The sequence below is a fragment of the Poecilia reticulata genome, linkage group LG10 (assembly GCF_000633615.1).
Source record: "Poecilia reticulata strain Guanapo linkage group LG10, Guppy_female_1.0+MT, whole genome shotgun sequence".
NCBI lineage: Eukaryota > Metazoa > Chordata > Actinopteri > Cyprinodontiformes > Poeciliidae > Poecilia > Poecilia reticulata.
Genome location: NC_024340.1, coordinates 23,529,992 through 23,548,959, shown reverse-complemented (window position 1 = coordinate 23,548,959; position 18,968 = coordinate 23,529,992). Strand labels below are relative to the sequence as shown.

The following is an 18,968-nucleotide window of genomic DNA, read 5'->3' as shown; positions in this document are numbered from 1 at the left end:
TTTTTTTTTTGCAAAAAGTCCAACTTTTGTTGATTGTGGTTGATTTGCAAAAGCAATAACAAAGGGAAAACATCCCAGGTATCTTGAGTAAAATGATTTTCAGTATTTACACATAAAGCATCTGACGACTTCTGCAAACTGTTTTATTAATAATTAGCTGCTGCAGCAGCAACACATTTTTCAATCTCTTGGTCAAATAAAGGGAGTGTTTACTTGCAGCTGCTCCCTGATAAYAACAGAACATTAATCTCTCCAAAAACCTGGAGCACCACATGTTTACTAGTGGGGCTTGAAGTGAATTTTAAGAGTCAAGCAGCATCTTGTTGTGAGAAGTGTTGAGGTGATGTAAAAACTAAATACATGTCATATAAATTTCATATAATTTTTGGCAAAATCCTGAAAAAGGACAAAAGAAACAACACGGACATGCTGCTCAAATTCACTTCATACCAGTACACTGGAAATACAGACAGCTTCTCCGTAGGTTCAACACTAATCTGCTGAAGCAGCTCCTACATTTTTCATACTCTCCATCATAAATAATATAATACAAGAAGAAATCAATAATGTGCCTCTCAGGGTAAACCTATAGATCTTACCGTAAAGCCATAAACTTGGGATGTAGAGTATAAATCCTGACTCCTCTGCCAAGCAACACAAGCTTGGGATGCTAATGCAGTTTACAGTTTGTGAAGCATCAGGTAAAGTAAAATCTGCCTCCYCYTGACGAAACTCAAATAAAATATCTAAATAAATCACCTTTTCCTCACATGAAATCTCGACAATGCGGATGCTACACCTCTAAAAGAAAATAAACCATATTTTCATATAGCAAACTGGATAGYCTAAAAAAAAGAAGCAGAGGTTCTGYTCGCACAAAATCGAATCAGTCGCATCAGTTTAATTGGCCAGAGCTCTTAGTAACTTCTACATTTAGCTATTATTTGACTTGTATGAAATCAAATGTGCTATGGTTGTTAAAATACCCAGTTTTAATGGTAGGCAATAATTTTTGCACTATGTTTTTTATAGAAAACAGCCCTTAAGATGAAGACGAAACAAAGGATTTTGTACAGTCTTAATGGATTTTAATTTGTTCAGGCAATTTTCTCCAACTTGAGTAAGGTACAATAGAAAGCTAAAAGATAAAAGATAAGATTTTCTTTAACTGATTACTCAAAAGAGGTAAATAAAACTCATTGTTTCATGTTATTTATGAAGTCAAAGGGAAAATAATKAACTTACTTTTCTCATGCTTATGTTTTAAATATGTTACTTGGTTAATTTACAAAATTAAACAAATAACCCAGATTTTATTAAATTAACTTAATAATTGTTTTTTGTAGAGAAAAATATGTGTTAAGACAGTAACAACATAAATCCTCAAATGTGAAGCTAAAAAATATAATGTCCTGAAAAATGCTTTGTCTGGAAGTAATTCAGTGACTTGAGTCAGTTGAGTTCGAGATGCAAAAAACCTGCAGAGCCTCAACWGCCCTGCAATAAATGAGCTGCAGCAGTCAACACAGTCTCTACTTTACTGCTCAATCAATTTAAGCATCTCTCTAAAGGGTTAAAAACATTTTGATTGTTGGTGCGGTGCAAATCCAGATTTGTTCTGTCACGTTCACAAAATACCAAATTCCACAATATTATGGGTTTTACTGTCGACTGTGGTTCACTTATTGAATTCTTTGATATGTAAGCATTTTCTGCTACTTTCATGTAAAGCACTTTGCCTTGCTGCTGAAAATGTGCTATATAAATAAAATTACCTTACCATACCATGAAATGACGATACTTCACTTCTCTGATGCATTATAGCATAATATCATCATAACGCCCACCTCTAGTTAAAAATTGGCCCTGGCTTCTTTAAGATGTGTCTGCTGTTTTGGGGGTGGGATGTGCAGTGGGTTGTTCTCTGCTCTCACCATTGGTGGAGAGGAGAAAGTGAGCAGCGTTCTGCTGAGGCAGCCATCGGATCTTATTGATCTTCTCCTCAATCTCCAGACTTTTAAGGTAGTCGAATTCGGGCTCATGGCTCTGAAAGGTGCTGTATACATTGTACTCTCCCTGGGAAAATGGCTCAGACTTGCTCTGTGGAAAATAAAACATATGAAACATGTAAAGTTAATGNGGTGCAAATCCAGATTTGTTCTGTCACGTTCACAAAATACCAAATTCCACAATATTATGGGTTTTACTGTCGACTGTGGTTCACTTATTGAATTCTTTGATATGTAAGCATTTTCTGCTACTTTCATGTAAAGCACTTTGCCTTGCTGCTGAAAATGTGCTATATAAATAAAATTACCTTACCATACCATGAAATGACGATACTTCACTTCTCTGATGCATTATAGCATAATATCATCATAACGCCCACCTCTAGTTAAAAATTGGCCCTGGCTTCTTTAAGATGTGTCTGCTGTTTTGGGGGTGGGATGTGCAGTGGGTTGTTCTCTGCTCTCACCATTGGTGGAGAGGAGAAAGTGAGCAGCGTTCTGCTGAGGCAGCCATCGGATCTTATTGATCTTCTCCTCAATCTCCAGACTTTTAAGGTAGTCGAATTCGGGCTCATGGCTCTGAAAGGTGCTGTATACATTGTACTCTCCCTGGGAAAATGGCTCAGACTTGCTCTGTGGAAAATAAAACATATGAAACATGTAAAGTTAATGTCCGAACAGGATTGCATCCTTGATAATGTGACGAAACTGCAGCTGGAATAGAAGACGGTTTATTTGCTACTGTTGTGACAAAAATCCTTTGTATTTGTTCGGAGCATTGATGTGTGGTCCTACCTCTGGTTCCCTCTGAAAGATGACCACACGGCCTCCTTTGTCCCCTGTGGCCAGGAGCTCTCCTGTGTGGTTGAACTCTACAGTGGAGATGATATCCGCTGGAGCAAACAAGACAAGGAAACAAAGATGGAAAACCAAGAAGGAGATATAGTGTGAGAGGAAAAATGGAAGGAAAGAGACAAAGAGGACAGGGATTAGATAAGCGACCACACACCAACATTCATCTGTCTAAACGGGGAGAGAAATCTAAACTATAAAATGTAATTCAATAAAATATGTCATTGTTGATTGTCAGATGGATACAACTGATCTGCTACATTTCCCCAATGTGCAAGTGCTTACACGGCATTGTGACCGAGTTACAGAACATATAACGCATYTTCTTTTAACATGTTTCTGSTTTTTATGTTTATGACAGTATCCCCACCAGGGGAAAAAAACAAGCAGTCAAGTCCAAGTGACCAMTGAACGATTTCTAAAAGACGAGTCAAAACAATGACCAAAAGAGTTGTTGAAGAGCCCAGATACACTCACTGAGCGCTTCAGAAAGACTTGGGGACAGGAGGTAATGTTTTGCTTATGAAAACAATAAGTAAAGCACTAAACTGTAATATCTTCAAACTGCTGAAGAAACAGCATGTTAAACTTTGTTTAATGCTTGTTGCTGAAGATCTGTAGAAACCAGAGAAATACTGGTCTGGAAAGATGAGGTTGAACATRAACTCTGTGGATGCTGTTGAACACACCATGTTTGGGAGAAGAACGGTTCTCCAAAAACATCAAAAGTAAAGTTTGCAGGTGGGAAAGTCATGGTGTRGACTGCCTCACAGGGACCAGCAGCCTCTATTTATTTTGAAGTAAGAATAAATGGAGAAATGCACCAGGACATTCTTGATAAGAATCTGAAGGGTTTCCGAGCAAGAGATTAAATACAGCATTTATGATTGTAGACTCCTAAAGCATCAACTTAGAGAAGACAGTCAGCATGATTATAAWGTGTTCACTTCTTGTTCTGTTTTCCCACAATAATCTCACTATGTAATTCTTCATCACAGATGAGCAGATAATCACTCCTTTTACAAATGATAGCTGAGCTGTTAAGTGTTAAATCTGTCATCTGTACACTTGCAAATACAAAAAAAAAAAAAATGTCCCGTATCACCAGGGTGATGACTACGATCATCATCATCATAAAAATCAAATGCACAGATGTCCAGTGCTTTTCATGGATTGTTTTTCTTTATGTCGATGCATTCGAAGCATTCACACCAAAATGATGACATATTAACAGTTAAAGCTTTKCTCTATGGTGGAACAGAGACATTGCATGTTGGAAATGTTTGAACATGCACAAGTTGTCTGTTGTGAGGCATGGCCACTGGCATTATCTGATTTATTTTAGCTTTTGCACATAAGGTCATGATGAAATAGGTTTGAGGTTCTCATTAAGATGATCTTTCTTTATGAGCAACATTATTCTCATCTGCTTTCAGCCCCTCTGTGTGGCCTGACATTCAGCAAATGTCTGTCTCTTTTTAAGCTCATATAATGGATCAAAACACCTGTTTTTAAAACTGTCATTAAAATTTTCACAATCAAAACTGTTCAATGTTTCTGACCAGAATAATGTGCAAACTGGACTCAAAAAAAAAAAAATCCAAGCAATGCCACCAATCTTTAATATTTGACCGCATCCTCTTCACTGGCAAKTAATGTCTGTTAATTTAAATTCCTACCTTGTAGATTTCTACCATGGAAATGTTGGATCRCACCATTTTAAAATTCACAGTTTTAGTTCAACTCAGTTCAATTCGGCCTTAAGAAAATGCCTATTGCGATTCTGGATGCAGTGTTTGTTCTGAAASAAAGCAAGAACTGTCTGTGTAATTTGATCAAAAAGAGTGAATCTCTCTGTTGCTTCTTTTAGGTGAAATCTCTTGTACCAATGCAAATCCCATTTATTTCACTTCAAATGATGTCTAGTTCAACTCCATTTGTGGGTTGGACCACAGAATTCAGTATGTCAAACAACTCATTTTGCTTTTGATTCTCTTTTTTTTTTTAACGCCATTGATTGGATTGGATGAGTGAAGTTTGAAGAATCAAAACAATAAATGAAAAGACTTTTCAGCAATGTATCAGATTTATTACCGGTACCAAGAAGAGTTGCTACAACAACTAATTAATTACCTAACCAAAAACAAGTGTGTTATGTTTTGTGCTTAATTTGTTGCGTGACAATTTATTTTTAACTTTCATCAGTTTACTCGCAACAGCATTACAACCAGGCAGCTTTGGTTTATTTGTCAAATCTTAKTTGAGGAAAAATGGAGCATGGGGAGCGTATTCATTGAGAGCCAGAGCTGAAGCCTGTTTTGTCACKGCCTTGAGAGAGAGGAGAGGGAGAGATTTTATGATGAGTGGAGGCAGGGACTCATCTCCACTCTCTACACCAACACAATATTACTCACCCTCATCTTAATACACAGACCGTAACTGGTTGTCTTTTTTTTTTCTTTTTACTATGTATTACATCATTTTAATACAGTATTTTTATGGATTTTAAATGGGCAATCTTATTATTGTATTTTTAATGTTTCAAATCTCTCTCATTCTGTCTTCTCTCATCCCAGCCCCCGGCCGCCTGACTGTATCCAACTGCGTACATAGTGGTGGTAGTGATGCTGCGGGTGAAAGAGAAAGGATGGAAGAGGGAAAAAAGGCATTGGGATTGAGGTGGAAAGAAAAAAGGAAAGGAAAAAAAAAAGAACAGGGACGAGGGGTCCTCCACTGGTGAGTATGGGTTGCCACGGTAACGAGCCGATCCAACCAGTGGAAGTAGTCATAACGGYTTGCCGTATATGGAAGTGTGATGAAGGAGGAAGTGGGATTCATCAATCTAATTCTTGCAGGAAGACGCTGCGCGGTGAAATAATAGCGCTGCTGTTTGTCCGCCTTCCAAAATGCTGCTAAATTATCGCCAGGGGACGGAGCGCACGGACAGCAGCGCGCAAGCATGGGCTCTGACTCACTAATAAGCACAAGCCWGGTCACCTGAGTGCGCACTGGCAGGCAAGTATTCTCAATGCTCTTTGTAAGAGAAAGAGAGCCAAGAAAAACCACAGGAGAAGCACGCAACGTGGCCGACGAAAATACGGGGCAGACACTCCACCCTCTTTATCTTTGTGATCCTGTTTACCTCTTCTGCAAACACACACATCTCACACCCATCTGTCTCTTTTGATCTTCTCATGTGGAGAAATCTACAAGATAAGTAAGAATAAAAAAAGAACATGCCGGTACAGGTACAGCATCAGACACAAGAGGTTTAAAGGGGCCTGAGAGTGGAGATCCCTTCCCCTTTTTGTCCTGTGAGGTATAGGAAGTCAGCCATGTTTGTATGCAACAAACAGTGTCTGTGCATTAGTGGGCGGGCCTGAGAATCTGTCACTCCACAGAAGCCGCACAAACACACGGTGACTGCAAGTGCATTAGCCCACACGCTGCATGTCAATGCACACGACTCAGTCACACAGAAAAGCACTCAAATACGCAAAAGGAGGGGAAAGCGTTTGAGGGAAGGCAGCTCAGTTATAATCAGCACATCTTTAATTACCAACACAAATACGTGAGAACACACTGAAAGACATAGGGGGAAACAAATTCTACTTTACATCTATAGTACCGTGCACTTCTCAATAAATTCCCTAAAATATCCAGTATTATTTGAAGATGTTTTTCGTTMATTTTTAGTAACTTTCCTTACATGTTTCTACAATCAAAGCTTGGTCAACCTACAGGAAGGTTTGGCGTAGCTATTCATTAATCAGACATCAGCTGTTTCGCTCTAAAGTCTTGAAACAGTCGCTGAAGCTCAAAGGAAGCTAAATCATCATTCCAAGAAGGCTGATCAAGTGTAAACCAAAGCGCTTTGCAAACATATTCACTCCTGTTTTGTGAGTAAGCCAAAGAAGTGTGTGAATGTGAAGTGCAATCAACCCCTTTTATAAAAWTTRKTGAGAAGAGAAACAATTTTAACACTGTGTGGCAGAAGAGCATCTCACCATCTCCAGGGTAAAACATATTAGTGGCAGCATTATGTTGGGTTTCTTGTTTTACAGTGTTCAGTGTTGGTTCAGTGTGAAGTGTGTTAGTTAATTGTATTGAATTTAATGCAGAAGTATCAGGGTAAAGAGGGGCGAATAGAAATCCAAATCATGGTTTTACGACTGTATTTTGAAAAAAATGCATTATTTAATTTCCATTTTGTCAAATAAAATCTCACTTAAATATGCAGAAGTTTAATGCTGTAACATGACAAAGTATTAAGACTCCTAAAATACTGTACAATTTGAAAAATAAACTTTAGTTTTATGGTAGTTTAATCAATCTTAGAAAGTGAACTGTTTTGTGGGAGAAGCTGTGTTATGTTTTTTTTTTTAAGGCAGGCACCAAAATGAAGTAACAAGAAACTAGAGATCTTTTGTTTGAACCCTTTTTTTTGTTACATTGTGAGAAGAGATCTGCGAGAGACGAGGGTGGTGAGAACCCTGAGAGGGGAAAATCCTTTCTCCTAGGGTTTCTGTAGGGGCAGGATGGGGGGGCAGATGTTCCAATTATAGAAATCTCAGTTCTGGGTAAACACGGACCATTAAAGCCGAGCCAAAAACACACACTTAAAAGCAGTGACAAGCCACCACTCAGCAGGAGACGCACGTGCATGTGTGTTGGAAACGGTGTGTGTGTGTGCATGCCGCAGCTCAAACACACCACATTTCCTGTGTGCATGTGCACAATTACCCAGCAGAGAAATAAACAGGACGGAGGGAGAGGAGGAGGAGGAAGAAGCGCCGGAGGGAGATGTTAAATTGATCCCTGTCCTGCAGTTCTGCAGTTATCTAAAAAAGAAAARAAAATCAAAAATAGTGCTTGTGTTTGTGCTAAAGGTGCACATGTGTGCAGAGGAGGGGTTTAAGCCCAGCACAGCAGGGACTCTGCTGTTTCTCCAAACACACATCAGCACAATGGAGCAGGGCTGGTATGAGCCTAATGGTTATAGACTCAAACAATTAGAATCATAAAACCAGCATCAGCTTCAGAACATGCTGGATGCTCCAGCTATTATTTAGCTGCAAAAATATAACTTAAACACAATTGTTTATGTTCTGAAGGTTATCTTCTGCAAGTATGTACAAAAGCAGAAAAGCAAAAGTAGCCCTTCAGTAGATCTGTTGATCCTCTCTGTGCGTTTATGGATTTCTTAAGCAGAAAATATGGAAATGTTACAGAGGATGTATCCTTATGTGAGTGAATTTCTACACTTTAAATATATCTTTGTGCTCAAAGATTCAAAGAGCAACTGATCCTTATTAGCATTCATAGACATAAACAGATCTATTTATATTTCAAGTTGACAAAAAAAAGAAGTCGAAGTAGGACAGTTAGCTTTGAAGAAGGCAGCATGTCATTTGAGGTTAAACTATTATATCTGGAAAACGTAGATGTAATTCACACAGAACCAGCCTGACGGAGACAAAAATAAATCTGCAGCTACTAGAATAAACTCACCTATAAAGGATGAGGCAGACAGATTGAGACAAAGGGATGTTTGAGATATTTATAACAATCAGACTCACATGAGAATCCACCTGTCTGATGCACACACTCACTCATGATACCGCATTCTCTCACACACACAGACACACACACACACACGCACGCACTCAAGTTTATCATGTGTCATTTTGGGGTTGTGTGTGGCGCAAATGTGTGACATAGATAGGACCTTTGGGAAAGAAGAGGATAGAAAACAGACCTTCAGTGTAAGAGGCAAACGGCTCAGGCTCCAGAGAAAGGGTAGTGATGTCGGAGCACAGCACCTGGATGGGGCTCAACATCCTGGGGGAGGACTCCAGGGTGGAGAGGGGTGGACAGGATGGGCGGAGCTCTTCAGGCTATAGCCAGGAGCAGCCCTGTAAGAGGAGCAATGGTGGACGGCAGGGAGAGGGAGGGGAGGGAGGGAGGCAGAGGGTGAGGGAGGGAGAAGGGCCGGGCAGGGTTAAGGGTAGGGACTGAGTTACTACATCACCACATTCGGGCATGAGTACTCGCTAAAAGAAAGATCTACAGGGAGTGTATTCATGATGACATTATGTCTACGCAACATGAAATACTCACAGGCGGGGTTGGGCAGGAAGGTTACAAAGATGTGGAGATGAACAGAKATAGATACACTACAGAGAGTCCGTCTTTGTCTTGTTTGGTCCTATTAAYGAGATTTAGTAGGTGATAAACTGCTTAGAGAAGGAGAGCAAACCAATTTCCTCCTTCACTAATGATCTGATTTAATTTGGATTTTCTTCATGGAACGTTTAATCGGATGCAACATTTGAAATTTGCTAGATCTTGAGAAACATGTTGGTGAAACATATTTTTTTATAAATTACAAACCACACCAGAGTCGTACGGCTGCGAATGACAGCACCTTAAGTCCAGTCAGCTTTTCTGATCAAACTTATCACGCTCAGCCCAACGYGTGTTCATAAAGACAATTGAATAAAAAAACAGATAAACTACTTTATCTCATTGTTTTTGTATGACAGAATGGTGCTCTTTGAAAGGCCTACAATATATTTGTGACTTTTAAGTCACTTTAATGCTGTATGAGAATTACTTTAACCACAAGGCTTTACATTTTGCGCTATAAGTAYGACTTCCACACAGGAAAATCTTTGGTGGCGCACTGCCTCCTGCTCCGTAATTTTAGGCTTTTCTGCAAATGTGACAATGTAAATAAATGTGAYAATGGTTTAAAGGTTCATTACAAATAATGTATATATTTGAGGATAAAGTTATTTTATGATGGTAGAAGTCYGCCTTGGTTCTGGCCCTGATTCATTTTACCCTTACCTGCAGCCTTCAGAACAAACCAATCTGGATTTATACTTATTGGAGACACCAAGAAACTCCTCTACCATAGGCAAGATTTTAAAACTCTTTTTAATCTATCTGGTCTAATAGACAATTTGTCATCAATAAATCCCATCCTCTTCCCAGCTTATCCTTACATTTCCTTCCAGCAGGTCAACATTTATGGCACTGCCAGCATCTTGCTTCAGATCTCAGAGGCAGAASAGCAACTACTAGCTTCAAGCCTCGCTGTTGCCTCAGTCCATTCAAACATCACACAGAAACGGACAGAACGGTTCCCTGCGTCAACGTTTTTTGTGAAATAGGCAATAAGATATGAAACAGGTTTCATATCYTGTGATACTTTGAGCTTGTTGTTCATGACTAAAGAGTCTGTCCTCAAAATATTTGAAAAACATGGGCAAGTATAGAATAAATCCAGTTTTTCCACAATCACCTCTGCGTGTTCATGTCAAGAACGAGAGGTATCCYGTTTCTTATTGCTGTAGGAACAGTTCAAAGTGGCAGCCTGCAACTATTTGCCCCTAAAAACAAAACAAATCTATTCAGCCATCATGTCAGCGAGCTTACTGGTGCTCCTTTTTCCTTATATTGTTAGTATCATAGCTAACGTCTATTAGCAAGCATCCTTTTACAATACTCTGCTGCTTAAGGCCAACACAGTGAGATAAACAATCSCACAAGTCATAAGTTAAGACATCTCTGAGTAAGTCCTCTAGTTCTTGAACCACTTTTGTACAACATGAAGAAATGTAAATTATTCAACTCCCTCACTCCTCACTAAAAGGTCATATGACATAAACTAACCAGAAAATCTAAAATCAATCATTATTAAAAGACCTGCTTAATGACCTACAGGTGTTTGCTGAATGATACAGARCTAAAWTAGAAATATTTACAGATTTACGGTTTAGTGTTTCATGAAGCAATGRATGCAAAGATGAATTGCCGGAAAACCTGCCAGTCAATTTTTATCTTAATCAGCTGTGACCACTGGTCAGCTTCTCATTAATCAAGGTCAGTGAATGCACCAGGACTTAGCATTATCAGRAAACAATTATGCTGTTCAGTGTGGATGAAGTTRATGAAGGAAGAAGTCTCCAAAGTAGCTATTTGCAACAGTGAGATGTTTCAAATAAAGTCAAAGAAGTCAGAGATGTACGAAGCTTTTAAGAAGGAAACTAGACGTTCGACATGTTGAGACTGTCTGAGGTTTAGTCAGGTAACAGGAAGGCTAAACCTATTACACTAAAGTCTATTTAGACCTTTAGACCTTTCATGCCCTGTCTATCATGGCTGAATTTCAAAATGTTGGTACATTTTTCTTTTAAATCTCAGAGTTAATTTATATTCTCTCTGGAATACTCATGAACACTGAAATTCCAGTAAAGCTAACCATGCTAGCTGTGGTAATTGCAAACATAATGTGTTAAAGTTAGCATAAAATGTCAACTCTATTTGCATGTTGTTATTATTCATTACAGTGAAAGTAGGTTTTACAGTAAATATTTGGTCGCAGACACAGCGCCATGTTGGTTCTGCTACTAAACGCTAATGGGAAAAATAGATTGTTTTATATGTTTTTTAAACCTTCTAATATTATAGTTCTTGAGAAATCAGAATTGGCCACAAATCAGCCAAAAATATTTAGATTGATCCATTTTTGTTTCAAACAGTACATACAAAGACCAACAAAAGGAAGAGGACACAAATAATTTAAGCTGTTCTTGTTTTGATTCCCTCTATGCAGTGAACTATAAAAAACTGTTCAGTTATTTTAAATGTTAATATTCCTGCATTTAATTTGTAACATAATCTGATCTGACTGCATTAATTTGCTTACATCTAACAGAAATACAAATCTGTCAAACGGTAATCCCTCTTCAAATAAAAATAATGAACTTCTTCACTCAAGAGTATTAATGCTTGATACTTATGTAATTGAAAAAGTGTTATCAGATGAATTTGTGTCTGAATTATTGCCTGTTTCATCTTTTGCTTTAAGTTACCACATGCCTTCACAAAAGGGTCTAAATTTGGATCTTATTGTTGCTTCCTCCTCCGTTTTTGGACACAATGCTTCTCCATCTGGAGGGGGAGGACGCAGCCGAGAAATTTATTTTGGAAAGTAAAACATGTGAGGGGAGTAAAGTGAGAGATGGTGGTTGGAAGGAAGGAGGAGAGGGACAGCAGAGAAGAGGGATGCTAACCATCCATCCCGGTAGGTGTTAAAGCTGCGGCGGGAATCCCTACGTGTGCGTACAGTACGTGCACACACATATAACACTTACAGACACACAAACATCCATATGCACAAACCTGAGCAAACAAAGGATGTACATAATCTACTCGAATAATACACGAATGAATAAGTCTAAGAAAGGACTTAAATTTAAGAGTTACCCTCAAGCATAAAATCCCACATGTCTTTCTGAATCTACCAGCATCTCATTCACATCCAGAAGCATATTATGTTTGAGCAGCCTTCAGAGCACTGCTGGGTGATTATTTAGCAGACGCACCACTTTGGAGKCAGACAATGCTTCTGGTCGCGATGGTGGATCGATGGGGTAGAGTGGGTGGGGGGGTAAGGAGGAGGACAGAGGTGARCATGGATAAAAGGTGAAGGAGGGGTGGAGTATGAGAGTCTAAGAGAAAAGGGCAACCTTTTTTTTTTTCTTTAATTGGAAATATTTACTCTAATAAGAGGAATATGAAACTGATTTCCTTTTAGCGTGTAATTTATGCCTCTTACTACATTATCTGCCACAACAACCCACGGCGGTGTGTCCATTTCGGAGTGAGCTCATCAGCAATTCCCTGTGAATAATGTCTGTGACTGTGCCTGCGATGTGTGGAATAATTAATACTGCCATTATTGGTGGGTGGAGACGGCCTGTCAGTCATACTGGTCAAGCATGAAAAGCAGGATGTTTATCACCGCTGACTGTTTCTATGGCRATCATAGATGGGTTGTGGGTAATAAGGCTCGATTTTTRCTACGGAAAACCCACCTAAAAATACCAGAAATGTGCAGACATACATCTTGAGGAAGCAAGAACCTCATTCACACTTGCAGACAAACAAAGATACCTCCTGACTGCACAGGACACACAATCATTTACACAATTAACAGGCAAACATACAGTATCTAAACTTGGTGGACAGACTCTTGATTTTTTTTTTAAATGTCTTCATGTTACAACCACAAAATTTCATTTATTTTTATTCTTTTTTTGGCTTTTATGTGAATGACCACTGATAAAGGAACCAAAAATATGCGTAGTTTTCTGAAAAGTAATATGCATATGTAACACGTGTCTCAAGTAAAAGTACTGGCCATGCACCTTTCAATGCAAGTACAGCTGCAAATTTGGCACATTTTAGAAAACCTGACATTTTGACTCATTCTTCTGTAAAACAGTCCAGTTTKTTGATCTCTGAAGCTCCTCCAGAGTCTTTACACTCCTTCTCTGATTAATATCTGTCAGTTTAACTTGYCTGCCATGTGTTGGTAGGTTTCCAGGTGACCCATAYTCTGCATTTTAACATAAGTGACCAGTGCTTCGAAAGATGTTCAAAGCTCAAGATAGCCTAATTATAGCCTAATACTTCTTTAAACTTCTTCATGCATGACCTGTCAGCGGTATTTGGTAAATCATGCTGGTCCTTCACTAATCTTCTCTAACAAACCACTGAGACCTTCACTGAACAGCTGGATTTGTACTGAGGGTATTTTCACACCTCATAGTCTCGTAGACTCTGTTCGATTGGCGACCAAAGTTGCAACGTCTGTTACATTTTCAGCTGGTGTGGTTGGCCTTCACACTGCACTGTCAGATAATACAAACTAATTGAAAAACACGGTCTGCACCCCCTTCACCGGTGGGGGCGCTACACCAAGAACTACTGAAGGAAATAACATGAAAACCTTTGAAGAAGACAGAAGCACAACTTCCTTCTTCACAAAATGTAAACAAAAATGGAGTGGCGTCAGATTTTAACAAGTATAGGATTTCTTTGGCAACAGACCATAAGCCATTTCTCCCACTAGCTCTAGACTCTCACATTTGTTTTGGTTGTATTTACCCAGAATGCCCTGTGCTATAGTCTGCTTCCTGCTATCAGCCTGCTTGGATCCACATATGCTTTCAAACCACACCAAAGKTCACCTTAATTGAACCAAGACCTAGGTATTTACAGGCCAGATTTCACTTTTTAAATCCACTTTAGAGTTAGATTATGCATTCACATCTTCACAAACAAACTGAACTTTCTAGTCAAACAGACTAGAGTTCAATTAAAGCAGACTGAACGGTGCTCGTCAGAATGCAACCTAAAATACTAATAGGTATGCTCCATATAAAATACACAGCACACCTTCAAGATTTTCATTTGTCATTTTTCATCCATTTTACAGCTATGCGTCTCTTTGTGTTGATATATCACATAAAATCCCAATGAAGTAAGTTTGTGGTTGTGACAAACTGTAGGAATTTTCTAAGGAGTAGAAACAATTTAAATGGGTTACCTAGATTGCTAAGAGGATGATAAATAAGCTTCTAACACTGGCGTGACCCTTTAATGATAATCTGATCTGGGAAGCACAGTGAGCAATGAGCAGCAAGGAGCAGACCAATGAGGAAGGACAGACAGGAGATCCAGTGTGATGGAAATAAAGAGGATTGTGGGGAAATTCAGTGGGTGGTAAGTGCTGCTGAATTTTTTTATAGTCCCTTGGCACAAATCTGATATGCATTCAGTTTGACACATGCACCTGTTTTAAATTCGAGTGGGGCAGCAACAGACTGTAAGAGGTGACACCGGACATAATACATATTCAAGAATGTAGTTGAAGTTTCTGGCATGTTTTTGTGGGAAATTAAGATTTCCCCCTCTCTCTCTCTCTTCCTCTCTCTTTCGCCCTTGCTGTCTCTCTCAGACACAATATGAGTCAAACACAAACACATTTAGATTTAGACCAGATCAATTGCTTCCTGTGGTGTAGCAAAGAGCTGTGTTGCACACAGAAGGTCAGCAGGCATGAAAGCACAAGCAAAGCACACAGGCACAATTCTCTGGTCAAAATCCCCGTCTCGAATTTCCAGACGTTTCGGTTCTTTTCTGAGAAATGTTAAAGTTTATATAAAAATGCTTATAATGAAATCATGTAGACATTTCAATAGCCAGAATGCTTTGAATATGGAACCAGAAAGTAAGGAAGGATGGATTTTTTAGGCAACGACATGAGGAAAAAAAACTGTCTGAAAATCAAAAATAAAACTATTTTTCCTCTCCTCCCTGAACGCACTTACTGTAAATCAAATTCCAGGCTTTTCTAGAGTGTGTGGGAACCCTGAAGCCAAACTAGTAAAACAGTTGATGAGTGAAGGAAGAGAGGAAAACATAGCCAACACAGTTTCTGTTTGCAGCTCTATCTGAACACACCAACACAGACAGAGCTTACAGATTAGGAATCCACCCTAAGCTTGTTGTGTCCCACACTGAATCCGTGTAAACACRCCCGACCTCGTCTGTCTGCCTCTTACCTTCAGTCACATAGTTGTGGTCGGGGAGGAAGCCGTGGTGGTTGAGCGTCAGGGTGGCGTCAGTGTCTTCGCCCATCAGCGGGGATGGGGGGAGCCCCCGGCTCGGCTGGGCAGCGTGGTGGTGGTGGCAGATTGGTGGTGGTGGAGGGGATGGTGGGGATGCCGGCCAGCACAGCGTCCATGCTGCTGCCTGCCGACACCTCCTCAGCACAGGGGCGCACAGCGGAGCATCCTAACCAGAAGAGGTGACGGGAAGCTGGCGGGTCCACTTGGGAAAGATGGAGAGGCTTACAAAAGTCCTCGCAACTGCTTCTGAAGACCAGGTGTCAACCTGCAGAAGGCGGATTATTTGAAAACATCAGCATCACTCGTGCAGCGAGGGAAAGCCAGCACAAGTCCACCCTGCAGTGGCTGTTCCGCATATTCTCCCATAAACACACTCAGACATCACAGACCCGACAGAAATGGGTAAAGTCAGTGGATTCTCCAAAACCAGAAGAGAGGATGAGGAAGAGGAGAGGGGGATGGGAGGGAGGGATGAGCAGAGCAGGGCTCTTGGTCGAAGTATCTGCAGTGCTGCTGCTTCTGCAGTGAACCCACTCACTTGGAGGCACACGCACGCACACACACACAGGATGAGTTAAAACACACTCTTACCTACACACTCAGCAGCTTGTAAGATTCTCCTCTTCAATCAACCCTCCATGCAGGGTCTCCTCAGCAGGTAAACGTCTCTCTGCCTTCCCAAAAAGAAATGGTAAAATCCTTGCTGGCTTTGCGCTCTGCTGCAGTCTGAGCTCTGGCGTATGTGTGAGAGGAAGAGTGAGAGGTAAGGAAAGGGAGGGGAGGGAGAGGCGGAGAGGATGCGTCCTGCTGCGCTGGTACGTTTGCATGATGCATCGCTGGAGGCTCCACCTTCAATCAGGAGGAGCCAATCATCACAGAAACGAGAATCTGCTCGACCACTGACTGTAGCTGATTAACTATGATGAAGAAGCAGACAGGATGGAACAGCGGGAGGCCAGAGGGAGTGACAGAGGATCTAATAAGGTTGTAATCAATGAGTAAAGAGGCAGGAAAGGGGTTTCAGGCTGTTTCACTCAATGCTGAAAACCAAACAGAGCACAGAAACTTGAGTGAAGTATCACAGAGATGAGAAACTGACTTATATTTTAAACATGCAACAGTCTTATTCACAAAGAAAAATGGTTAAATACAGATCATGGGACGACCTTATTTTTTTTATCTTGAAATAGTTTCCGAGAGTTAGAACTAAAGCTGTTAGAAACACATTAATAACTAACACATGATCCGAAAGCCCAATGAATAACACAAGTTATAGTTTTATGTCTCACTACGTGCAACAGAGTGCTCTCATCGCAGAAAGAAAAGAAGACTGGCCAACAGAACACTGAGCACAGAAAAACTCCTTTCCTCCATGGAACTCCATAAAACTCAAAACTCTTTGTTCAGATCAAATAAAAAAGATATAATGTTTTATAAAGCTCTATGTCCATCCATATGTTTGTTTATGGAAAGTAAAGCTTAACACAATGTTTGTAAGATGCACTACGAACAATGGCTTCTTGGGCATTGCCATGTTGAAATCCTGACTCCTCCAAGCAAACGAAATACCTGGGCAGAGAGAATCATTTGGATGTCACCGTACACCTTTCAGCATATTGTATAGAGACATGTACAGGGACAGTTTTGATAAGAATATGAAGATTAAACAGCATATTCATGAAATTTACTTCATAACATCTATTAAATAAGTGAACAAATTGTGGCAGTGTGTCCCTTTCTCTGAAATAAGCATTTGGTTCAGTGTGCTGGATTTCTGAGTCAGTAGGGTTATGAAGGAGGAGCCATTTTATGGCTGACAAGGAAAACTGTCCATTATGTAGCGAGATTTATTTGAAAGAAAGGTCAAACGGGGCACCATATAGCTCAGTGGTAGAGCAGGCGCACCATCCACAGAGGCTACATTCGTCAACGTAGCTGTTCCCAGTTCAGTTCCCAACCATTTGCTGCATGTATTCCCCTTCACTCTCTGCTCATCTTCCAGTGCATTTACTGTTGAATGAAGGACACTAATCCCACAAAAACCTCTGCAAAACAAAATAAAGGTCAAATAATTTCAGGACTGACCTACGGAGAATTGATCGAAGTAGCACAATTGACTGTTGGCAAACTCTGCAYGCTAAAAGTAGTACAACAGACAGTTCTTTCAAACTGATTCTAAATGTGGGTTGCTTTTATTATATGTAACTAGAAATCTAAAGTTTTGAGATCTGGATTTTGTGTGAAAATCCAAGCTCTCTTGTGCGCCCTCTGCTGGCCAGGAGGCCATATGCTCAGTTTTTTTTTTTAATGGACAAAAGAGACAAAAGAAAGTAGCTTGATCTCAATATTTAACAACATCTATCCTCCTACAGAGATAAGTAAAAAGTTAAAATATAATAATAATTTGAAAGCCATATTTTTGTCTAACTGTGGGTTACTAATACTAAATTACCTACTGGTAAGAAACAGCAATTCATTCTTGTTTTAATTGTAGCAAACAGTTGCAGACATAGACCTTCTCTGTCAAGTTATTTACAGTTTCTTCATCTGTATTTATTTTTTTACTTTTTCTATACTGTAACACCAACAGCCCTACAATCAGAATTCAAGTTTTACGTCAGTCTGTGACCACTGGAAAGCACGGTTATCAATACCGAGACACATACTTCCTCCATATTGGCCCTCTCTCCTTCATGGGATCATTATTAGCCACTTACTGAAGGACAACACACGCACACACGCGCACACACACACACACACACGCACACACGCACACACACACACACTCGCAGAGGCTTGAGCTGGTGTGGCAGCAGAGTGTGAGCTGCCAGTGACAGTTGGTGCCATCATTGCTGCTGGCTGTCTGCCGCCAGGCTTTAACCCTCCTTCCCAGGGAACAAGAAGTGCTGTTTATCAGACTTACTCCAAGACGCCAGCCTTAATCTCCCCCAGTGACTACTTACCAACCACGCACAATGTTCCACATGCTACAGCCCCACATCAACAGTACTGTGCTCATCCTCTAGCTGGAAGGTCCTCACAAAGATCAAATCTCAATCATGGCAACATAGAGGTAATTTAATACATAAAACAATTTAAAACGTCTTTTTTTTTCTTTTGTTTAATTGTTCTTCTGAAATACTGAGGTACAATATATTGTATTATAAAAGATCATGCTGACCTTCTGGTGCATGACTATGAGATGACATTAAGATTTACATTGCTGCAAAGCAACATTATAGGATGACTTTATGCTTAAGTTATTTTGAAAAGAATAATGAAGTAGGATATCACTAATCAGCATTTCAGCTCAAAAATACAATCAAAAAGGCAATATTAACAAAGTAATGCTTATTCAACTTAGATTCAAAGCCAGGCTTTGAATCATCACTGTATTTTACAAAAATACAGTGATGATTATATTAGATGTGCTTTTTTTCCTGTACAATGTTTTTGATATACTTTTTTAATAAATATGTAACTTATTCAAAAAAAAAAAAAAAAAAATTAAATATATATATATATTTCATTCTCAGATATTACTGAGGCCTCTGAAAGCCCTGTGCTCCTTCCAGCTGCAGCACGGCGCTCAGGTCCACCACAGCAAAGAGCATCTGCT

The 18,968-nt window shown here is 39.8% G+C and overlaps 1 protein-coding gene across 1 annotated transcript in view; it reads right to left on the bottom strand.

The window, feature by feature from the left end:
- Nucleotides 1-18,076, bottom strand: part of LOC103471739 (serine/threonine-protein phosphatase 2A 55 kDa regulatory subunit B gamma isoform) — a 30,903-nt gene extending 12,827 nt beyond the window's left edge. Inside the window, exons 1-6 of the mRNA XM_017307028.1 lie at nucleotides 15,941-18,076; nucleotides 15,284-15,614; nucleotides 8,620-8,776; nucleotides 2,805-2,902; nucleotides 2,421-2,642; nucleotides 1,935-2,100 (exon numbers count right to left, since the gene is read on the bottom strand). Of these exons, the coding sequence (XP_017162517.1) occupies nucleotides 1,935-2,100; nucleotides 2,421-2,642; nucleotides 2,805-2,902; nucleotides 8,620-8,701 (568 nt within the window). The 5' untranslated portion in view covers nucleotides 8,702-8,776; nucleotides 15,284-15,614; nucleotides 15,941-18,076. The remainder of the gene's footprint in view (nucleotides 1-1,934; nucleotides 2,101-2,420; nucleotides 2,643-2,804; nucleotides 2,903-8,619; nucleotides 8,777-15,283; nucleotides 15,615-15,940) is intronic.
- Between the last annotated feature and the right edge of the window lie 892 nt (nucleotides 18,077-18,968).